We start from the raw sequence: 20,307 nt of genomic DNA, 5'->3' as shown, positions 1-20,307 counted from the left end.
CAGTGATTGAAGATGTACCTGACTGGTTCTGTGCGTTCGAGATGTCCTATAACTATGTGTCAAACTGAATGTAAGCAAGGTCGACAGAATCATGGTATAGGTGGAGTGCCCCCTGCTAGATTAGGGATGTGGAAGTTCTGAGTAAGGAAGGTTACCTGCCACTTGACTTATTTTTTATTTTTTTAATATTTTTAATGTTTATTTCTTTTTGAAGGAGAGAGAGAGAGAGAGCAAGAGCGAACATGAATGGGGGAGGGGCAGAGAGAGAGAGACACACACAGAATCCAAAGCAGGCTCCAGACTCAGCTGTCAGCACAGAGTCCGATGTGGGACTCGAACTCACTGACTGTGAGATCATGACCTGAGCCGAAGTCAGACTCTTAACCAACTGAGCCACCCAGGTGCCCCCCTGCCACTTGACTTCTTACTGAAAGGTATAAGTAGGAGCTAACCCTGGGCTCTGGGGAGAAGGCATCTGTCCAGAGGTGAGAAGGAGAATATGGACCCTTCGTAGATGTTAAAAGGAGCCCTGCTTTGCTACCTGCCATCCTCTTAAACAACGGGCAAGCTTATGATGAAACTGTTGGGAAGAGACAGCCTCCACCTGCCCAAGCCTGGACCCCACTCACTTTTTATGCTGGATGTCCTTCAAGCAAATTCCTGGCTTGACAAAGACCTGCCCCCAGATAACTTTGATTATTTTAAAAACGGTGCTTATAAAAACAAACACATTCCACTTATTATATAACCAATGCTGGAAAAATAATGTTTTACTGTCAGTTTTATTAGTTGGGAAATGTAATAATTTCCAAGTTTGAGAAATACAGTCTGGGAATTTTTTTTTAACTTTTGTTAAAAGCCTTGCATTTGCTTCGTTGGCCCTTCTTGGCTCCATTTGCTCCCTGAATCCTGATTTTAGCCTTCTGTCTCTTCTTAGGGAAGCTTAATTCTCAAGTTTATGTCTATTTTTTAGCTCTGAGTTCATGGATATTTTTCACAGGTGTAGGCTCATTGCACATTCATTCCGGATTTTTTTTTCCAACAGGTTCTGTGACTTCTTAATCCCACATTGGGCCATTATCTGCTTGTACCCAGGGCTAGCTAGACAAAATTAAGAAGGAAACATTTGCTAACAAGAGTTCTTTTCTTCAGTCTTTGCCTAAAGAAAACTTCTCACTGTTTCTGTCACTTTGGGGAGCCCAGACACTGAAGTGTCAATCTGTATTCCTAATAGCCATGGGAAAGTCAGGCTGTTTAAGGAAAAGCCCTTGACAGAGAGTTCAAATTCCTGCTAACATTAATTGTTGTGAGACCCTGGATGTGTCTTTTAACATCTCTGGGCTTCATTTTCCTTGCATATAAAATGAGGTTAATAGTATTTACTTCATAGGGTTATGGGGAGGTTTAGGTTAGAAGTGACACATGTAATTAATCTTCAGCTAAGGGCAGTTAGTCAGTTCTGAAGTAACCAAAAGGACTTCATTAAAAAGCAGCTTCCCTGCAAGGTGGCTCTAAGGTAGGCCCTCCAGAGTTACTGTTACCTTGGGGCACCCACAGCCCATGACACAAACACCCAGATGAGCCTGGACCTGACTGTGTTTCCCAGGCCTTTTCATGTCCAGTTACTATTGAATTTTATTTAGTTTATCCGATGGAAATGAGATCTCTGTTGTCTTCTCAAAAATGGAAATGATTCCCACTGTTGGCTCTTAGATCTTTCCTTACAATGGCCAAATAATTTCCCTCCTGTTGAGAATCACAGGAGGAACACCTGGGTTGCTCAGTCGGTTAAGCGTCTGACTGTTGGTTTCAGCTCAGGTCATGATCTCACAGTTTCGTGAGTTCAAGCCCCACATCAGGTTCTATGCTGGCAGCACAGAACCTGCTTGGGATTCTCTCCCTCTCTGTCTCTCTGCCTCTCCCCCACTCATGCTGTCTCTCTTTCTCTCAAAATAAATAAATGAACTTAAAAATTTGAAAAGAAAGGAAGGAAGGAAGGAAGGAAGGAAGGAAGGAAGGAAGGAAGAAAGGCACAGGAAACCCTTCTATCTACCCAAGATGCAGAATCGGAGGGACTTAGAGACCATAAAGAAACTCAGGACCAAAAGAAGTGTCATGCCCTGGGAATCCCACCTCGGAGCTTCTGTCGCCTTCCCCCTCCACACCCTCCAGATTTCCTTTGTGACCAGAATCCTTTAAGTGAGCACATATATGGAGACCTCCCACCCAGCATGGTTCTAAATGAATCGCTGAGCCAGTGTGCAAAATGTTCCAGACAATATCATTGCAACATGGCACATTATCTATTGCGTGTGCGCCCACAAATGTGGGCTGTTTCCATGTTAAACTCACCCCCACTGCTCACTATTTCTGTGTCTTTATGCTCAGAGTTTCAACTTGTATGGCTTGCCTTCAGTTAGGGTGATAATTGTCACTGCCCTTTCTCAATTATTGTACTAATTCTTGCCCATCTTTATGCTGTACAGTGCTGGCATTTTTACCAAAGTCTGGCAAAGTTCCTTCTTTATTGTAGAGGCTCAATAGTTTTTGTAGTTTTTTTTTTTGAATGAACAAATGGGTAAATGAATAAATACATGAATATTCCCAGCACATATCAATCCAGTGGTATTTATAACTTGCTAGACTGACTTCAGTTTACAAATTAAACAAGCCATGAAATTTGAATTTAGTAAAAGAATTTTTAGAGGTCTCTATGCCAACTAATAACTATCTTGACTGTGGTTTAACAAGTTGTTAGGATGCCATGGTTTAAAGCTGCAATATACCTGCTTCTTCAGGAACTGACACCAGTCACCCAGCATGGTTTTGTGCCTTTGCCTGGCCATCTCTGCTCTCCTGGTTAAACTAACAGCTTTCCTGTCTTCTTGTGCTGATGAACTGTCCACTCCTAGTCCTTGCTGTTATTTCCTCTTCTCTCTCCCAACCTCCCATTTTCTTTCCCATGTCCAGAGCTTCTTTACTGGTCTGAGATCTGAGTATCAGTAGGAGATTTTTGTATTGGGAATAAAATCCTTCAAAAAGTGTATCAGGGGCACCTAGGTGGCTCAGTCAGTTGAGCGTCCCACTCTTGATTTTGACCCAAGTCATGATCCCAGGGTCGTGAGATCCAGCTGTGTGTCAGTCTCTGTGTGGAGCATGGAGCCTGCTTAAGATTCTCTCTCGGTCTCCCTCTGCCCATCTCCTCCTGCTCATGCGTGTGCACATGCACTCTCTCTCTCAAAAAACATAAATGAATATTGAATACCCAGCCCATGAAGACTGGAAGAAAAAGTGAAACTTCAGTGCAGGTGTAGAAAAATCCACACTTGCAGAACACATACGTTAGGTGGGGACTTAGCTTCTGGAAAACATTTTATAACTTTCTAAAAGCCCTCACCTCCAGCTGTCCAAATGAACAAAGCAAGATTTTATTTACAAAAATATGATTTAAACATGGCTTTGGCTGTCTTCATGACCTACTTATCAGTGTCTCTTTCCCCCATAGTGTCTTGAAAGGAATGTCTAATGAAGAATTTGCCCAATAAAGGTTGAGGAAGGGATAAAGAAACAGAGGGAGGCCAAGCAGGAATTGTATACAGTAGAGCACACTGGTTAACTATTCTGTATCAAAGCTTCAATTTCCACCCTTGATTTTAAAATATCTTCTGTTGGCAATCTGCTCAGAAACCCCCTGGGAGCAGCTTCTTTTGCTCTAATCCAAGCTGTGGTAGAGAACAAGCCACCTCTTCTCCATGGTTGGGTGTTGTGTGTCTACATGAAGTCTTCTTCATGACCCTCTTCTACCTTCAGGTGAAATCCAGACTCCTGGCACCATTCCCAGCCTGACCCAGGCCCGTCTCTTTTATTATACTTTCCCCGCCCACCCTAGACACTACACTGTAGCCACGTGAGAACTCTTGCCCTTCCCCAAACACGCCATTCAATCTTATGCTTTGAGCCTTTGCACCTGCTGCTCTTCCTTCCTGGGATTCTTTTCATCCCCTTTCAGCCAATACTTCCAAACTATTAAAGACCCAAATCAAATGTTAACCTCCTCAGTGAAGTCCCTTCTGACCCAGCAGGGAAGTCACTCATTCCCCTGCTTAGTCATGGCTCTTACACCTGATCCTATTGTTCTTATCACAGAATGTTAAAAATTAATATTTACATGTTTGCCTCCAGCTCTCTGAGAATGGAGATTGTCTTTGTCTCCTCACATTGAACCTTGGTGGGGAGGGATGGAGGGATAGCTACTCTTATTAATTCTATTATTGATGAGAAAACCAAAGCACAGAAAAAGTTAACTAAGTTGCCCAGTTTCCGACAACCAGTAGCTTGTAGAACTATGATTTGAACACAGGAAATATGGGCTCATAGCTCGCCCTTTTTTACCATAAAAATGATCATGCTGATTACCTTGTTACTTTTATTATGGTGTCTATATTAATGTAAATTATTATTATTAATCAACCTGATCAATTATTTACATTTGTATATGAACTATACAAGTAATACATTCCATCTTAAACTATCGTTCTAGAATATATGCTAGTTAAAATATCCCCAATAAATCTCTAGTATGGCCCCAGGTACAATAGAAGATAATATAGGTGGTCTTTTCAGCTCAGGGGAGATTGTTATTTTTATTTAAATTTCTTGTTCCTGTATCTTGGTGTTTTTTTTAACTAACTATTTGACTACCCAAAGACTGGACTGTTTTTTTATATTTTAAGGGTCCCCCAAAGGATCTGGAGTTGCTGTGCTCACAGTAGGCACTGAAACTTCTGCTGAACTAATTAACACAGGAACAAAACTGCTTCCTTTCTGCCAGCCACCACCAACATATTGAGAATGTGTCATTGGGTGCAATACTTGAGTTGATAAGCTTTCTCACTGGGATCCCAGCTTTAAGAGAGAGAGTTGGGAGTTAGTTGGGGTGGTGGAAATGGAGCAATGACTTGACCAGCGACATCTTCTCCAAATCGCTAGTCATTCGCTCAGGTGTCTAGTAGCCTCCTTCCTAATCACCTTGTACATGTCCCACGTTTTCTGTTCTTGTTCCTGGCTAGCTTGTTGGGAGCACATTCTCAGTGTCAGCCACTGTACTAAGCATCTTACACATGTTATCTCATTTAATCCCCATGATAGCCCTCTGAGGTAGGTGGTTCATTAAACTATTTTTTTAATAAGGTAATTGAAACTTTGAGAGGTTAAGTAACTGGAACAAGGTCAAATACCTAGTTAAGCAACAAAGCTGGGATTTAAACCAAGGGTCTTCTGACTCCAAGGTCACAGCCTTATTCATTAGCTTAAAACTCTTTTCCTTGAAAGTAATATATTGCACGATTACTGGCTTTTACATTTGGATTCTGATTCCCTCTTATATAGAATGTTTCTGCCTCCATGTCTTTATTTTACTTTCCTAATTCAGCATCTCCCCCTTTTTAAATAAAAGCTAAAAAAGTCCACAGATGTTTTTGGTTCTGAACTAGCATGTGCATCCTCACCTTCCTGATTCCATGACCCTGGATAATGTGAGGCAGCTTCTTCAGAAATGCAGGTTCCTTATTATTTTATTTGATTTTTTAATAGCATCCTGCAGTTTTCAGTCTTTGCAACTCCCATTTCTTGGCCCTCCAAATGAAATGCACAATGCAGAAGCCCTTATTCTTTATCTCCATCTAAACACTAGTCCTCAGTAACTTGATTGACTGCCTGTGAGTCTTTGAATCAAAAGCAGTAGTCTCTTAGCCAGTTCCAAACCTCCCCAATGACTAACTTTCCTTCTCTGATCTCAAGCCCCACCCAGGGCTCTTCATCCCCATTGTCCACTTCTGTAAATTTCCCCCCACTCTTCTTTGGATGACCAAGAGACCTCCTCAGATACACTATTAAAATACCCCTGATTTTTTTTTAATGTTTATTTATTTTTGAGAGACAGAGAGAGACAGAGCACAAGTGAGGGAGGGGCAGAGAGAGAGGGAGACACAGAATCCAAAGTATGCTCCAGGCTCTGAGCTGTCAGCACAGCCCCGACGCAGGGCTCGAACTCACGAGCCATGAGGTCATGACTTGAGCCGAAGTCGGATGCTCAACCGACAGAGCCACCCAGGTGCCCCCAAATACCCCTCTTTGATTTTAAATCATATTATCAGTCTTGCTGCATGTAATGGCATGTCCATTAGCTCTGTATATGCACCACACACTGGTGCCAACACAGGCATTACCCAAACCAGACATATTCTGAGCCACTTTGGAGTCTGGCAACAGTGAAATTTCCTTAGAGGATGGTTGAAAAAAGTACAGTGCATCCCATCTCTTAAACAGAGGCTTGCATAATCAACCAAGTAGAAAGAAATGTTGAGGTGCATTTAACCTCATTAGTTTCAGTAGGACTGACTCTCTCCAATCCATCAGAATTGAGCTACATTAGTGAAACTCAACTATTTCCAAATCTCATTTACATAATGGATGAGATGTGAAATGAGCCCAATGCGAGGGGAGCCGCCCGGAGGCACTAAAGTTTATCACAATATGTAAGAATCCTTTTAGATCATTGCATTAAATTTCCACTAACAAGGTAACAAATTAATTGTCTGTATTACTGTACTAGCCCAAAGTCTATTGAGTGCAGAGTATCAGTGAGGAAGCAGTTGAAGTTTCAAGGACTGTGGGCGGGAGGGATGTTTATAGGGATGTGATGAATGCTACCTTAGCTCTCTCTTCTGCCCCTTTAAGAAATCCTCAGCACCTCTGTAATCTGATGGCAGACTTTGGCTTTATTAGTGAGGTAAGCGAGGATGAGTAAATCAACTGTATCAAACAAGCCTCAGGACATCTAGAAATTGATCATTCTGCCGAAATAAGCACTCTGTGTTTATTAGCTGGGAGTTCATCACTATCACTTCTCCTCATCCAATTCCTAAGAGATTTCAAAGCCATCATCATGGTATTAGCTCGTCTGACTGAACTACTAGAGATAAAGATTAGGAGATCTATCTAATGATGGGTCTGAGTTTCTGTGATTTTTTTCTTCTATTGCAAAGAAGAGAGCTTTTCCAGCACACATTTTGTGTCCATATGTGTATGCCTGCACACAATCTCAGTGCATTTGCATTCTATAGGATGGATTTAAATAGTGGAACAAAGTAGGTGGTTTGAGGAAGACACCCAATTGTCTTGAAACAATACAACTTTGCCATACATAAAGCGATCACTACTTAAAAAGGGATATATGCGAAACTGACTTCTCTAGCTGACACAGTGTGTCTATACAGTGGGTGATATTGCATTGAGGAGAATAATTTGATTCTATAACTACATTATAATCCTAACATCCACACATGGTCAGACTCCTACAGATATGTCTGTGAGAAACGAGTACATATTGGACTGATCTTTCACAAACCAGTAACTATGCATTTATCTATTTATACATATATTTATAGACACACATGCACTTAAGCTCCTGATATCAAGCTCTTTTCTCAGTGTGGCTTCTAAATAAGCAGTAATCAAAATGCAAATAAGGTGACCCAGTTAGCATCGAGATCTGTATTACCATGCAGATGTGCTCTGCGACTCTGCACTATTACGGTAAAAAGGAAGACACTACAAAAGATGCTTAGATTAACCAGCCTTGACTACTAAGCCCTTGCTATTAGGGAGAATCTAGGGAAGACACTCCCAGGGTTGATGGTCTTATAGCTTGGATCAAATCTCTGGTTTTTGGCGTGATCTGTTTTTAAGCTGCCCTGTGAGTGCAGAATAACAGGCATGCACCAGAAGAGCAAGAAGATGGCTTCTGGAAAGTCTCAGAATGGAACTCTGGCAGCTCAATGCCAACATGCCAGCCTGAGACAGGTCAAGAATAAGGCCAGGCTCAGAGTCACGGCTTTGCCATTCTCTCTGTGCAACACTAGACAAAGGCAAATCTCATTGCTGTCTGGGATGAGTTGCCCTGGAAGAACCAGACTAACTCGGAACTGCCTTGATTTTACTGTACTGCAGCTTCATTTTGTTTATCTGTTGATGAAACCTGAGGCATGCTTATGTACATTACAGTAGCAAATTCTTAAACTACCTGATCTCCAAGGATGTAACAAGAGCATACTTGGTGCATCAGAGCATTAAGTTGGTTTTAATTACATGTATGCATTGTTTTTTCCCTAGTTAATACATCTTGAAAGTCCCTTTGTTATATTTGTCAGAGAACAGCTACTACTCTATTGTCTCTGCATTTTTTAAAGCATGGGAACAGTCACATCAGCATTCTGTTTGCTTCTGTCTGTCTGCCTTTTGTCCTTCTATGGTGTGCGCACGTGTGTGTGTGTGTGTGTGTGTGTAGGAATCAACTTAGGCAGGTAAGGCTCTAACCTGAGCTTATAAGTACCTATGAAGCTGTTTACAAAATGTGTTCTCTCTGTGTATGTTTGTGTATATATGTACTTTTTTCCCCCTAAGAAGAGGTTTTGGTGTCTGAGATAAATGCAGGAAGATTAAAAACCTCTTTCTCAGTATATCTCCTCTTTGCAATTTTGGTATCTGATATATTTCCATTCTGGATGATGTCATTGGGTGCTTCTAGAAAACACCTTTCATCTGGCATGAACTTTTCACATATAGGATCAGGAGAGACTGACTTATGCAGCATTAGAATTTACTGCATAAAGGCTCTGTGAAGTTATAAATCTCTGTGAGGTTCCAGTGGACAAAATATCATCCTCTCAGCCCATTTCTACACCCTTGAATTAAGAGAAGCAAGAACGAATCCAATTGTTTAGCAGTTTCTCTGAATCTGGAAAGCTTAGAAGCAGAATAGTGGAGCTAGAAGAGATTCCGGCCAGGAGGAAAACAAAGTTCAGTGAGATTCCAAGTCTTGTTCAAGTTCATGCAGCGAGTGTGGGGTAGATCCTGCAATAGTTCAGGGTCTCAGAACTTTTGTCTCAACTTTTATATCAACAAATTATTTGTTCCTGATATAATTTATTGACTGTATTTATTGAACAGTTTCTTTGTATCAGATGTATACTAGGAAAATACAAGAAAAGAATGTAAAGTCTCTGCTTCCTAAAGAATTTAAATCTTACAAGGACACACATAACTTGAACATATGAAATAAGTTTATAATGAGCAAATTAGTGCTAAGACAGTATAGTGCTTAGAAATAATGATAATAGTTAATACAGGTGAGTGCTTATACAGCTAGGCTCCTTAGTAAGGTCTTTTATATGTGTGTTAGTTTCTATCACTACTGTACCAAATTTCCACAAACTTAGTGGCTTAAACAACACAAATATATTACTTTACACTTGGAGCTCGGAAGTGCAAAATGGGCCTCACTGGACTAAAGTCAAAGTATCAACAGGGCTGCATTCCTTTCTGGAAACTGTAGGGTAGAGTCCATTTCCTTGCTTTTTCCAGCTTCTAGAGACCATGTGGATTCCTTAATATATAACCTTCCTCCTCCATCTTCAAGGCCACCAATGTAACGTCTCCAGTGCTTCCAACACCACATCTTTTTCTGGAACTCTTCTCTTCCACCTCCCTCTTCCACTTTAAAGGACTTTTTATTATTATTATTATTATTATTATTATTACATTTTGACCATTTGGTAATCAAGGATACTCTCCCTCTGTTAGGGCAGCTGATTGGCAACATTAATTCCATCTTCAGCTTCAATTCTCCTTTGCCATGTTGCATAACACATTCACAGGTTCTAAGAATTTGGATATGGACATCTTTGGGGAGTTGAGGTACTATTTTGGGTCTACCACAATGTGTAATCTCATTCAATCCTCAGAAGAGCTTCATTTAACAGATGAGAAAACTGAGCCACAGAGAGTTGATATAAGTTCCCCTGAATCACACAGCTAGCGAAGCAGGTAGTCTTATTTGCACAAAACATATCCTTCATGTCAACTCTCTACTACACAGAAGTAGGAGATTTAGAAAAGAAGGCTATGTGTGGACTGAAGCTTTGGGACTAGAAGGATAGAGGTGTTTTTTCTCTGTTCATTCATCCATCCTACACTGTTGAGTATCTAGTATCTATCAAGCTAAATGCTGGAGAATTAAAACAAAGATATGGTTCCTGACCTCTAGGCAATGTTGCAATTGCCTACAAGATTGTCAGAAAAATGAACAAATAATGATACGAGAAACCAGAAGTCTGTCCAGCATGATAAGACATAGAGGAGAGAGGCACCAACTCTACCCAACAACGAGCTGTGGGTTTCATTTTTCCCAACTGCCTTTCCAAACATATCTCCAAGTATTTGGTTTTTATGACACATCCCCAACCATTCTTATATCGGCTTATTATTCCTGCTTCCACTCTTGTCATTTCCCAGCCCTGGCAGAGCCTCCCTCCGCTTCAAATGATGGATTCTGACCCTCAACGCTTGGGTTGTTGTACCTGTGTCTGTCTTCCTGAGTGGATGAGTGTTCATGTTCCCCGTGCTTAATGGTGCCTGGCCCACACAGGTCCTTAATGAATATTGAATAAATAAATGGATGAACACAAGACCACCTCAGATCCCGCCAAGATCTCACCTTCCTCCTAATTCCTGAGGGACTCATTTGGTTTCCTGTCTTATTTGGTTTTCAGTTTCATAAGTCTTTCTGTCCTATGTCACTCTCGACTTCTAAACTTTCTCTGCAAATACAGGGTTTACATCTTCCAAGTTGTGCTAGTAGGCACTCAAATAATTGTGAATTTTAAAACTATTAAGTCTAGACTCACTGAATAGCATTCCATTTAAGAGTGACCTTGCCTGAATTTCACCTCACAAGGTCCTAGAACAATGTAAAACTCATTTGACATAAAACACAAGTTGATAGAGTAACTATGACTGAACAGGCTGTTCACTGTCCAGTGCACTGGCTCAAGGGGAGGGGAGGGCTGAAATCCAGCCCATGCTTCTGCCTCCAAACCTTAAGCAATGAAGATGCATGTGTGCACAGGAAGCCATGTCTGTTTCTAATGTTCACAGTGGTGCCCTCTCTTTGCTGAGATTTGGGTCGTTAGAACTCTATCCCAAAGATACTGTATGAGTGAGTAGTAGAGGCACTGCCTTTTGATGATTAAAACAAAACAAAACAAAACAAAACACCTTAAGATCTTTCTGTGTCCTTATAAAAAGTAACAATTACCCTTATGCTATGCCAAGGTTATTAGAATGTAATTCTTAGAAAACAGGGATTTCAACTGTTTTGACCAGTGCTGTGTCTCTGGTACGGTAAACACGCAATAAATACTTGCTGAATTAATGAATATGATAATGCAAATATGAAAATAACATTTTTATTGACTTTGGCACAGAAAAATATTTCCCCCAATACTAAAGGTATCATGTAGTGGTTTTTCTTTAATTTTGTTTCTTATTTTTATTTATTTATGAGAGACAGTGAGAAAGAGCCCTCGTGCATGAGGGGGGAATGGGCAGAAAGAGAGGGAGACAGAGGATCCAAAGCAGACTTTATGCTGTCAGCTCAGAGACCAATGTAGGGCTTGAACTCACTGTGAGGTCATGATCTGAGCCAAAGTTGGACACTTAACTGACTGAGCCACCCAGGTGCTCCAGGTATTAAGTAGTGTTTGGTTCATTTTCTTCTGTAACATATATCCCTCTTTGCACCATGAGTAAAGTCCATTTGTAAGCAAGAAAAAAGAGCAATGGAACAATCCAACAACCAGTTATGAGAATGGGAATTATTATCAAGTTTTCAAGAGTTTTGTCTTATGAAAAATGCGTTATTTACTGGTTTACGCAAAAGGGAAAGAAAAGAACATTGAACTGAGTCAAGAGGCAAGATTTTCCACTTCTGCACACATGCCATGTGTGCATGCCTGCACACGTGATATGTGCATTTGGGCAAATCATCTGGTCCTCTGTGGCTCAGTTTCCATATTTGTGTGTTTGGAGTTTTACCACCTGCCTTTTGTCATCTGCAGAGATGCTTCAGGGGGCAACTAGCATTATCTATGGCAAAGCTCTTTGTAAGAAGAAAAGCCGATGACTGCTCAATATCATATACCTCCCACTGCATGCCAAGAGCTGCATTCTGCAGCATGAAGGGGGCCAGGGAGGTGACTGAAGAATCCAACCACCATCTCAGTGGTGTCAGGCTTTCCTGCTCTTCCAGGCTAAGCTTTGTCACCAAGAAACATCTGCATCTGCAAATCAGATAATTAAAAAAATGAATGAAGGTGTTCAACAAGACCATATTAATCACATAGCATTTTCTAGATCTGCTCTCTGCAGTGGATGTTACAAAATGAATTACATATAATCCCTAGGTGATAATTCCATGAGCCCCTTTATTTTAAAGAAATTGTGAGACGAGAACCTTTCTAGAAGTCAGAATCTAGTTCTTAACACTTCTTACTGGCTGTGTGATTTTAGGGAAGTGACACAACCTCTCTAAACCTCCATTTTCTCATCTAAAAAAGGGGACTGGACTGTATTGTACTAAGATTTATGTTTGTTTGTTTGTTTGTTTGTTTTCCCCAAAAGAAAATAAGATAAAGTAGCTTTATAAACCTAGAGCAACATACAAATTACTCTAAGGTGAAGCTGGTTTTTATTATCCAAGGTCACAGAGCTCATTAAAGGGATCCTGGGAAAGTCAGCCACCATAGACCCTGCTTTTCGTCCATGACCCCAGTGACCTTGAACAACCTGGGGAAGAGGTAATTGAACAGCAACTACTACTTTGGAGGAAACAGAATCAAAATATTGAAGCTATTGACTCACCCTTAAGGCAGTAAACAGTGCTTTGGTCTCTGACCTTTTCGCATCCTGGGGCAGTCAATAACCTGGCTGCTAGATGCAGCGCCTGCCACTGATTCTGATTCGGGAGTACTTTAACCTTGAACTAAGCTCCAAGTAACCAAGGCAACAGGAAGTCAGCTTCTGCATCGGAGGAGTGGGAATCCATAAATCAAGTCCCTAATGCAAACACGGTGTGCAGGTAGAGGTTTGATGGGATAAGTAGTCTATGAGAAATTACCTTTGAAAATGAGTGACTGTCCCTCGATACACTACAGCACAGTTTCAAAGACTTTTTAAAAAATGTATCAATAGAGGTCAACAGGTTATTAGCAGAATGTTTTCCTATAGGTTTAACTTTTTAAAAAAAATTCCTCTTGGCTCTGTCTTTTAATTATGAACAGATGTTGGATCCACAGTTATTTGCATTGTTACTTCCTCCTTTAAAAACGTACTGGCCTCCAAATGTGCGAGCCTCAGTACAGTGTGTTCCGTGTTGGGGTTTAGGGAGGTTCTGAACACACATCCACCACATGTGCTCTCTATACAGTCTGCTGTCCAGGATTGAAAAGCAATCCCTCCCCAGATCAAAGCCATGCTCACCTTCACTCAGGTCCCAGGGTAAGTCACAGTGACATGTCTCAATGGCTCAGTCAGCACAGTGCAAATATCTGGGTTTCCTTAATGGTGAACCTCCAGCTTCAGACATCTCCCTCCCATGGAGAGAAGGAAGCCAGCCCATGCTGAAAAGAAGCTTTCCAAATGCCCCGGCACTCTGCCCTCACCCCATATCTCTGAGAACTTTGTTCTGAACTATTTAACACCTGTCTGGACATTTAGGCACCTCTCCATGGGGCATCAGCTGCCACCTGGAATGAAGGGAAACAAAGACGTGGGGTGGCCCGCCTGCCCAATGCTCTCTCCCATGAGGGGTCACCCATTCCAGTCCCCGAAGCCCTGTGCTCTCAGGCAGGTTTTGTGGATTACAAATGCTGCTAGATTAGTCTTTGTTGAAAGCTTATCTAATATACTTGCTCATGTATGCTATTTCTGGGATTGTTTCCATAATCCTCTCAAAACCCAAAAATGTCTGAGAAAACGTCATGGCTCTTTTTTCTTTTTCTTTCTTTTTTTTTTTTTTCCTAATTGGTTTTCAAATTCATTGGATGGCAACTAACAAACAGTACTATAATCTAGAAAATCCTAAATTATCTAGAGTTTTCAAGACAGCTAAATAGTGACAATTTGAATTATAGAGTTTCTAAGTGTCATTTTATTACTTTTAACATAAACACTTGAGTAGCAAAGTATGCCCAATAGAGGCATGATCGAATGAACTTTAATGAAATGATGTGGACTGAGACTAATTTGGATTGTGAACATTTGCATGAAAATGGGTACAACGAAAATGACTTGAAATCAGTTTGTTCCCAAGTGATAGTTAGTTAAATATCCACTTGCTAATCCTGTTTATGGCTTGTTCCCTGAGCATGTCATAATTTGAGCAAAGAATTACCTGCCCACCCTGTGTCCACAGGTACAAAGACGACATATCAGTGGGTTTTTCCAAAGGACCTGTTATCCAACAGACCTCTGATGGCTCAGCATTCCAGGGGCGTGCTACGGAAAGGCACACCTGCATCTGTTGAATGACAGCATGACATTGGTGGTAGAGAGCACCGAAATGGGGGATCCCCATCAGACCCGGTGTGCTGTCCCCAGTTCAGATTGTTAGCTGCCAGTTGGTCAAGCATATCATTCTACCCCAAAGCCCATGCTCTGGTAGACTTCTAGATTTTCGCCCAAAGTCTTTTTATTTTCTCAAAGGAAAAAGAATTTAAGTTGTGTGTGGTTTAGCGGCCATTAAACATCTGACTTTGGCTCAGGTTGTGATTTCACTGTTTGTGATTTTGAGCCCCACGTTGGGCTCTGTGCTGACAGCTCAGAGTCCGGAGCCTGCTTTTCAGATCCTGTATCTCCCTCTCTCTCTGCCCCTCCCCTGCTCATGCTCTGTCTCTCTCTCTCAAAAATAAACCTTAAAAATTGTTTTTAAATATTAAAAAAAAGATGTTTGTGGTTTAAAAAACATTAACAATAAAGAAGGCTAGGGAGTAAAAGTAAAAACTCTTTCTTCTTCCTCACCAATCTTGCCTGTGCCCTCCTTCCTGAGAATAACCACTGTTAACTGTTTGCATATATCCCCTTGTGGGTGACTCTGTATGTATTTTACCTGGGTTATATGTGTGTGTCTAACCTATCCCTGACACGCCTGCATTTCTCTCAGATGGGCATACTATACACATTTGCTGCCCTTCCTGATTTCTTGATGGTCATGCCTTGCAATCTTCCTGTCATAGGATTTGATGTCTGTCTACCTCCACTGTCAAAATGCTATGAAATATAAAATCCAAGGAAGCATAAATGGTATTGTTATTTGCAGCACAAGAGGGGGAGTTTCAGAGGGCGGGATGGAGAATAGGAGGACGGTAGTAGTAGGGTAAATGAAAATGTCATCATGACTTCCTTCCTCAGATGGTTACAGGTGGGTGCTTTTTCCAGGTGTAATACTAGGGCCTGTGCACCCTCAGTGTGAACTATGCTGTCGGCAGACTAGGGTGGTGTGGTGGACAGGTGTTAGAAGACGACCAGCTGGGCCAGGATGATCCATGGGTCCAGGATTTAGCATCTGGCTGCTTGCAAAATCCCAGCTCTGACATTAGGGCTGTGTGGGTTTATTCAGTTTTCTCTTAAGCACTCAGAAATGTGTTTTCCTCACCTGCCAAATTAAGCAAATAGTAACTTCCGTGCTACACACTTCACTGGGCTGCCATCAGGCCTACCTGAGCTGGCCTTACTGTGGTGGTGACAGAATGTTTCTCTGGGAGAGGGACTGAACAACTCAAGCTGTTTGGGTTGGAACCAAAGGGTCAAGAACTTTTGTGATAAAGCCTCATTTGTTGCTGGTGCTGTGGGTGGCAGGTAGCCTAGAAATGAAGAAACTCTGTGTAGATGACCATTGGATCAGATACCCCTAGCCTCTGGACTTAGGCTTGGATGAGTTGGAGAGTCACCTTTCTGCAGCCAGCGCTGTTGAAGGTGCCCAGAGATCCTTGGTCAAGTCAGAGAAGAGAGCAGATTTGCCAGCTGATTTCAGTTGCCCTGAGGAAGCAGCAGGCTACAGTACTGGCCGTAGTAATTATAGGAATAATAAATAGTAGCAGGAAGCACTTCTATGTCATGGACTGTGTGCCAGGCACTGTGGTAAGCACTCTACATTAATTGACTCAGGGATGCTCTCAACCATCCCTGTGAGGTTATACTGTTCTGCCCCATTGTACAGGTAAGGAAGCTTAAACTTAGAGAGGTTAAGTAACTCGCTTGCGATCGCACAGCTAATAAATAAGAGAGCCTGGATTCGATCCCAGGAAGCAAGGTTCCAGAATAGCTCTTACAGTTTGTTATAGAGTAAATGTCCAGGCCCTTTTACAAAGGCACCTCACAGGGGTTCTTTTCAGCATCACAAAGACATGACTTATGATGCTTATTGGGACCAGAGACCCCGAAAAGCCCCCAAATCAACTTTCACTCAGCCTGGTGACTGTCGTTACACACCAGACCCCATAGGGCATCTTCTGCTGTAGCAGACTGACCTCTCATCTGAATCAACTTCCTCCCCACCGATAACTTAGCATATGCTCTTCTCGGCACTGAGAACGCCATTCCCTCTTCCTTGTGCTTTAGCATGAGCTCTGGAACTTCTCCCCACACTAATCCCTAACCCCTTAGCACTCCCCAAGCACCAAAGATGAACAACGCACAAGCCTGTCTTTATGCGTTACCCAATTTTTCCTTCTCCTTTAGTCTGGCCTCCCCAGCCAGGTGCGATGAGAAGCTAGGGTGGGGCCTGCTTCTCCCCTTCACACCCCGCACACAGCACAGCCTCTGTGAAGACACGCTCCTTGACCCATGGAAGACAAAGGGTACCTGCTAAATCCTACTGCTTCGTTGGACCTGTGCCCCCGCTTCCAGGCAGCCAAACTGGAATGTTGTCACCACTAATCTCAGCCACAAAACCAAAACCAGTCATGCTGCTAACATTTTTTTTTACACGTTCTAAAATTTCATTCTTGTTGGACCAGAAGGAGGTCAGATGATTTAACCATTTTCTCAACTCACTTTCAGGTTTTCTGTTGTCTGTTTTCCTGTTCCTTTCAAGTAACTGAAAGCTTTGGGGTTATTATCTTTTAGGAATGCCAAGTCCCCACCTAAAAGTGGACCAAACGGCACCACATAGTAAGAACGAGGGCTCCGCGTCCACCATGATGACCAGGAAGAAGCCAGCCGCAGTTGACAGTGTTGCAATCCCACCAACCCCAGTGTTATCTCTCCTTGCTGCTTCTGCAGCAACGTCCGATGCAGGTGAGCACTTCTCAAATGCTTTGGGTTCATCCCCGTGACGGTGGGCATGGAGAAGGAAGGCCCACTGGGCGTGTGCTGTTGCATATAGGTTCTCTGTGTAGTCAACCTCCCACAGACACTGAGAATGCTTCAGCACTGGATTTCAAGTGGGAGGAAAGGAAGGAGATGAGCTCAGGACCTGGGGGCAGAGGCCCGTGAGTGGCAACTGAATGATAGCAGTATTAATTATTTTTTATCAAGCCTTAGTAATTCCTAATCTCCACATCAAGAGCTTTACATATGTTATCTCATGTAACTCATGAAATAAGTCTGTGAAATAAATACCTATGTCCTCATTTCAGAAGAGGAAGCCAAGAGTCAAGAAACTTGCCCCCAGACACCTGAGGGCAGTCAGGATTCCAACTTCGGTCTAGTAGCCATGCTCTTCACCACTGCATTTTATTTGCTCCCTGGCTCACTGGGGTTGAGAGACGGCAACCAGAGTTTCCCCAAGGCCTTGATTCATCCTACCCCGTGATGTCATGAATTCCTCATTAGCCACCAGACTCCTCACTAGCAGTTGATAAAATATAAAATCTTTATTCAGGCATCCCAGATGCTCTGCCTTCCTCTGCTCCCCATATAATCTCCTGGCAGCGCCTCCCTGTTCCAAGAAGGCAGGCCTTGGACTTGGCTTAACACCTTTTTTTGAGGACAGCCTTCCTCAACTCCCATCCCCATCTCCCCATCCCACAGAACTTCAAAGCCCGGCCTCCTCTGAATGCACACAGCACCCAGTGTCTGTACCATGCATTTGCTACCTACTCAGAGACTGCAGAACTGTCTTCCATTAACTTCTTCTCCCTCACAATGAAATTGTACATACCTCAGAGGTAGAAGCCATGATTTAGGTTCTTGCTATCTTCGTGGCACACAGAATGATGGCACATTGTGGAATTAATGCATTGGTAAATGTTAAGCGTATCATAGTATTTAGAAATGCCTATTATACTTAGAATCCCAAAAGGAGACTCTTTAGTGGTATTCATTCTAAACTCATCTTCTAAGTGACCAGGTTGCTTTGAACAGAGAACTCAACTTGTCTTCATACCTACCTCCTTCATGGAAATTATCGGTAATTAGAAAATGCACCCAGTTGAAATAGCAGTAGGAAATATTTGGAGTGACATTTCCCAAATTGAGTTCTGCAAAGTATTAGTAGGTGTTTTGCGGTAAAAGCTATTTTTATAGTTAAGCGAATATAGGGAATGCTGCTTTATACCTGCTTCTCTTCCATAGGGCTTTTCAGATCCTTTAATTGATCAGTGTGTGCTCTGAGGTTCCAGGAGGGAGAGACACCAAATTTCACAATCTTGTCTGACCACAAAACCGAGTTTTCTGGCAAGAGCTCTTAATATCTCTTGGAAGAGCTGTTCTCCTCAGCCGTTTGAGAAATATCGCTTGGAAGGAATGGGATAGTCTCTTAAGTGTGATCATGAATCTACCCACCTTTCACACGCTAGGTGTGAAGTGAAAAGTTCTTGGTGGAAATGCCAGGTAAGTGATGGCTGCAGTGAAACAGGAAGAGGTCAGAGGGAAAGTTGTAGGTGAATGAGGAAGAAGTTATCTGAGACTTGACAGATGGTGCTACCTTTGCAGGAAAGCGTCCAGGCAGAGGGAGTGATGTGGACATAGTCCAGGACACGGGAGCTGGTGTCAAGCATGGAACTCTGAGAAGGGATCACTTGGCTGGAGTGAAAGATTTGGGTTGGGGTCTGCACTATCCATGCAGATAATTACTTATGCAACCTTGTTGGCTAAGCTCTGGAGACCTCCTTTCATGGATTTAGAAATTAGCCTGTATGTTTCCGCCTTTGCTTGCCAAGCACAGATATTTCCCAGGGGCAAAAGACAGGTGGTCCGCCATTTTTCTCCCCTCAGCTCTTTCCATCCAGAGTGAGAGAATGTGTTCTTGGGACCTCCTGCTTCCACGGGCTTGCCTCCTCTGTTTGCATTCAGTTGTTTACAAATATGCCAAAAAGGCGTAGAAACCAGGTGGGTATTAAACTTTTAAACCTGCCTCTCTGGTAATCAGAGCTGAGCCAAAGCTCTCGTGTTTCAGGATGCGGGAATGGGCTGTTTATTTTTGGCAGTGCTAAAATGAGACCCTCGTGAGAATTTCACAGATTTGGTCCATTTCCGGGTCTCAGGCTGTGAGGCAGAACTTTGGAGAGAAAACCAGCCAGAGATTTCCCCAGGTGCTGGAGGCCAGACCTTCCTGAGATTCCACTCCCCACAGATAAATGGATTCCCACAAACCTGAGAGAGTTAGGGTCACACAGCCTGGGCTCATGTCCAATACCCTGTTTCACATGTGATTCACACACGATTGCTCCCGAGATTCAGAGATCTGCCTGAGGTCATGCAATTGGATTAGAACCCAAACTTCTTGATTTACTGCCTGATTTCCAGTGGAATCTCACTTCTATCACAGGCTCAACATTAGAAACGGCAGATTTCTTTCTCCCTAATTATGGGCCCCTACTTCTTTTAGGGAATAGTGAGGAAAAACTCATCATTTGATGTTTTAACTATGGGAAAGCACACAGTAGAAAGGCAGTAAATAGTATCTTGGTTTGATTTCATTTAGTTGTATGCTTTTGCATTAGTCATATATATTTGTGATGAGACAATTCATTTTTGTTTTCTTTAGAGTCCCTTTTTCATCTTTGGCCATAAGCAAGGGAATTTAGAAGTACTTCTGGCCTGTTTTCAATGGGTCATTCTTTTCACAGAATGGTTTTGAAGATCCAGACAAGGGCTGAGGGAGGAGAAGGAAAGGAGAATAAAACTAAGTGTGTTAGAAAAAAAAACTAATTTGAGAAATCCTGTATTGAGATAAAAAATATATATACTGAAAGAATTCAATTAATTAGAAATTCCTTTCCTTTTAAAATAATGAATGCTACAGGGTGCTTGGCTGGGTCAGTAAAGCATCCAACTCTTGCTTTCAACTCAGGTCCTGATCCCAAGGTAGTGGGATTGAGCCCACATCAGGCTCTGCACTGAGCATAGAGCCTGCTTGGGATATTCTCTCTCTCTCTCTCTCTCTCTCTCTCTCTCTCTCTCTCTCTC

At 42.3% G+C, this 20,307-nt stretch overlaps 1 protein-coding gene across 1 annotated transcript in view; it reads left to right on the top strand.

Annotated features, from left to right (window-relative positions):
* SETBP1 (SET binding protein 1) overlaps positions 1-20,307 on the top strand; it is a 354,864-nt gene that overhangs the window by 306,974 nt on the left and 27,583 nt on the right. The window contains exon 4 of the mRNA XM_049620170.1: positions 17,023-17,193. Within this exon, the coding sequence (XP_049476127.1) occupies positions 17,023-17,193 (171 nt within the window). The remainder of the gene's footprint in view (positions 1-17,022; positions 17,194-20,307) is intronic.

Source organism: Panthera uncia, assembly GCF_023721935.1.
Source record: "Panthera uncia isolate 11264 chromosome D3 unlocalized genomic scaffold, Puncia_PCG_1.0 HiC_scaffold_8, whole genome shotgun sequence".
NCBI classification, from domain to species: Eukaryota; Metazoa; Chordata; class Mammalia; order Carnivora; family Felidae; genus Panthera; species Panthera uncia.
The sequence above is the reverse complement of the archived record's forward strand: the minus strand, read 5'-3'. Positions and strand labels throughout refer to the sequence as shown.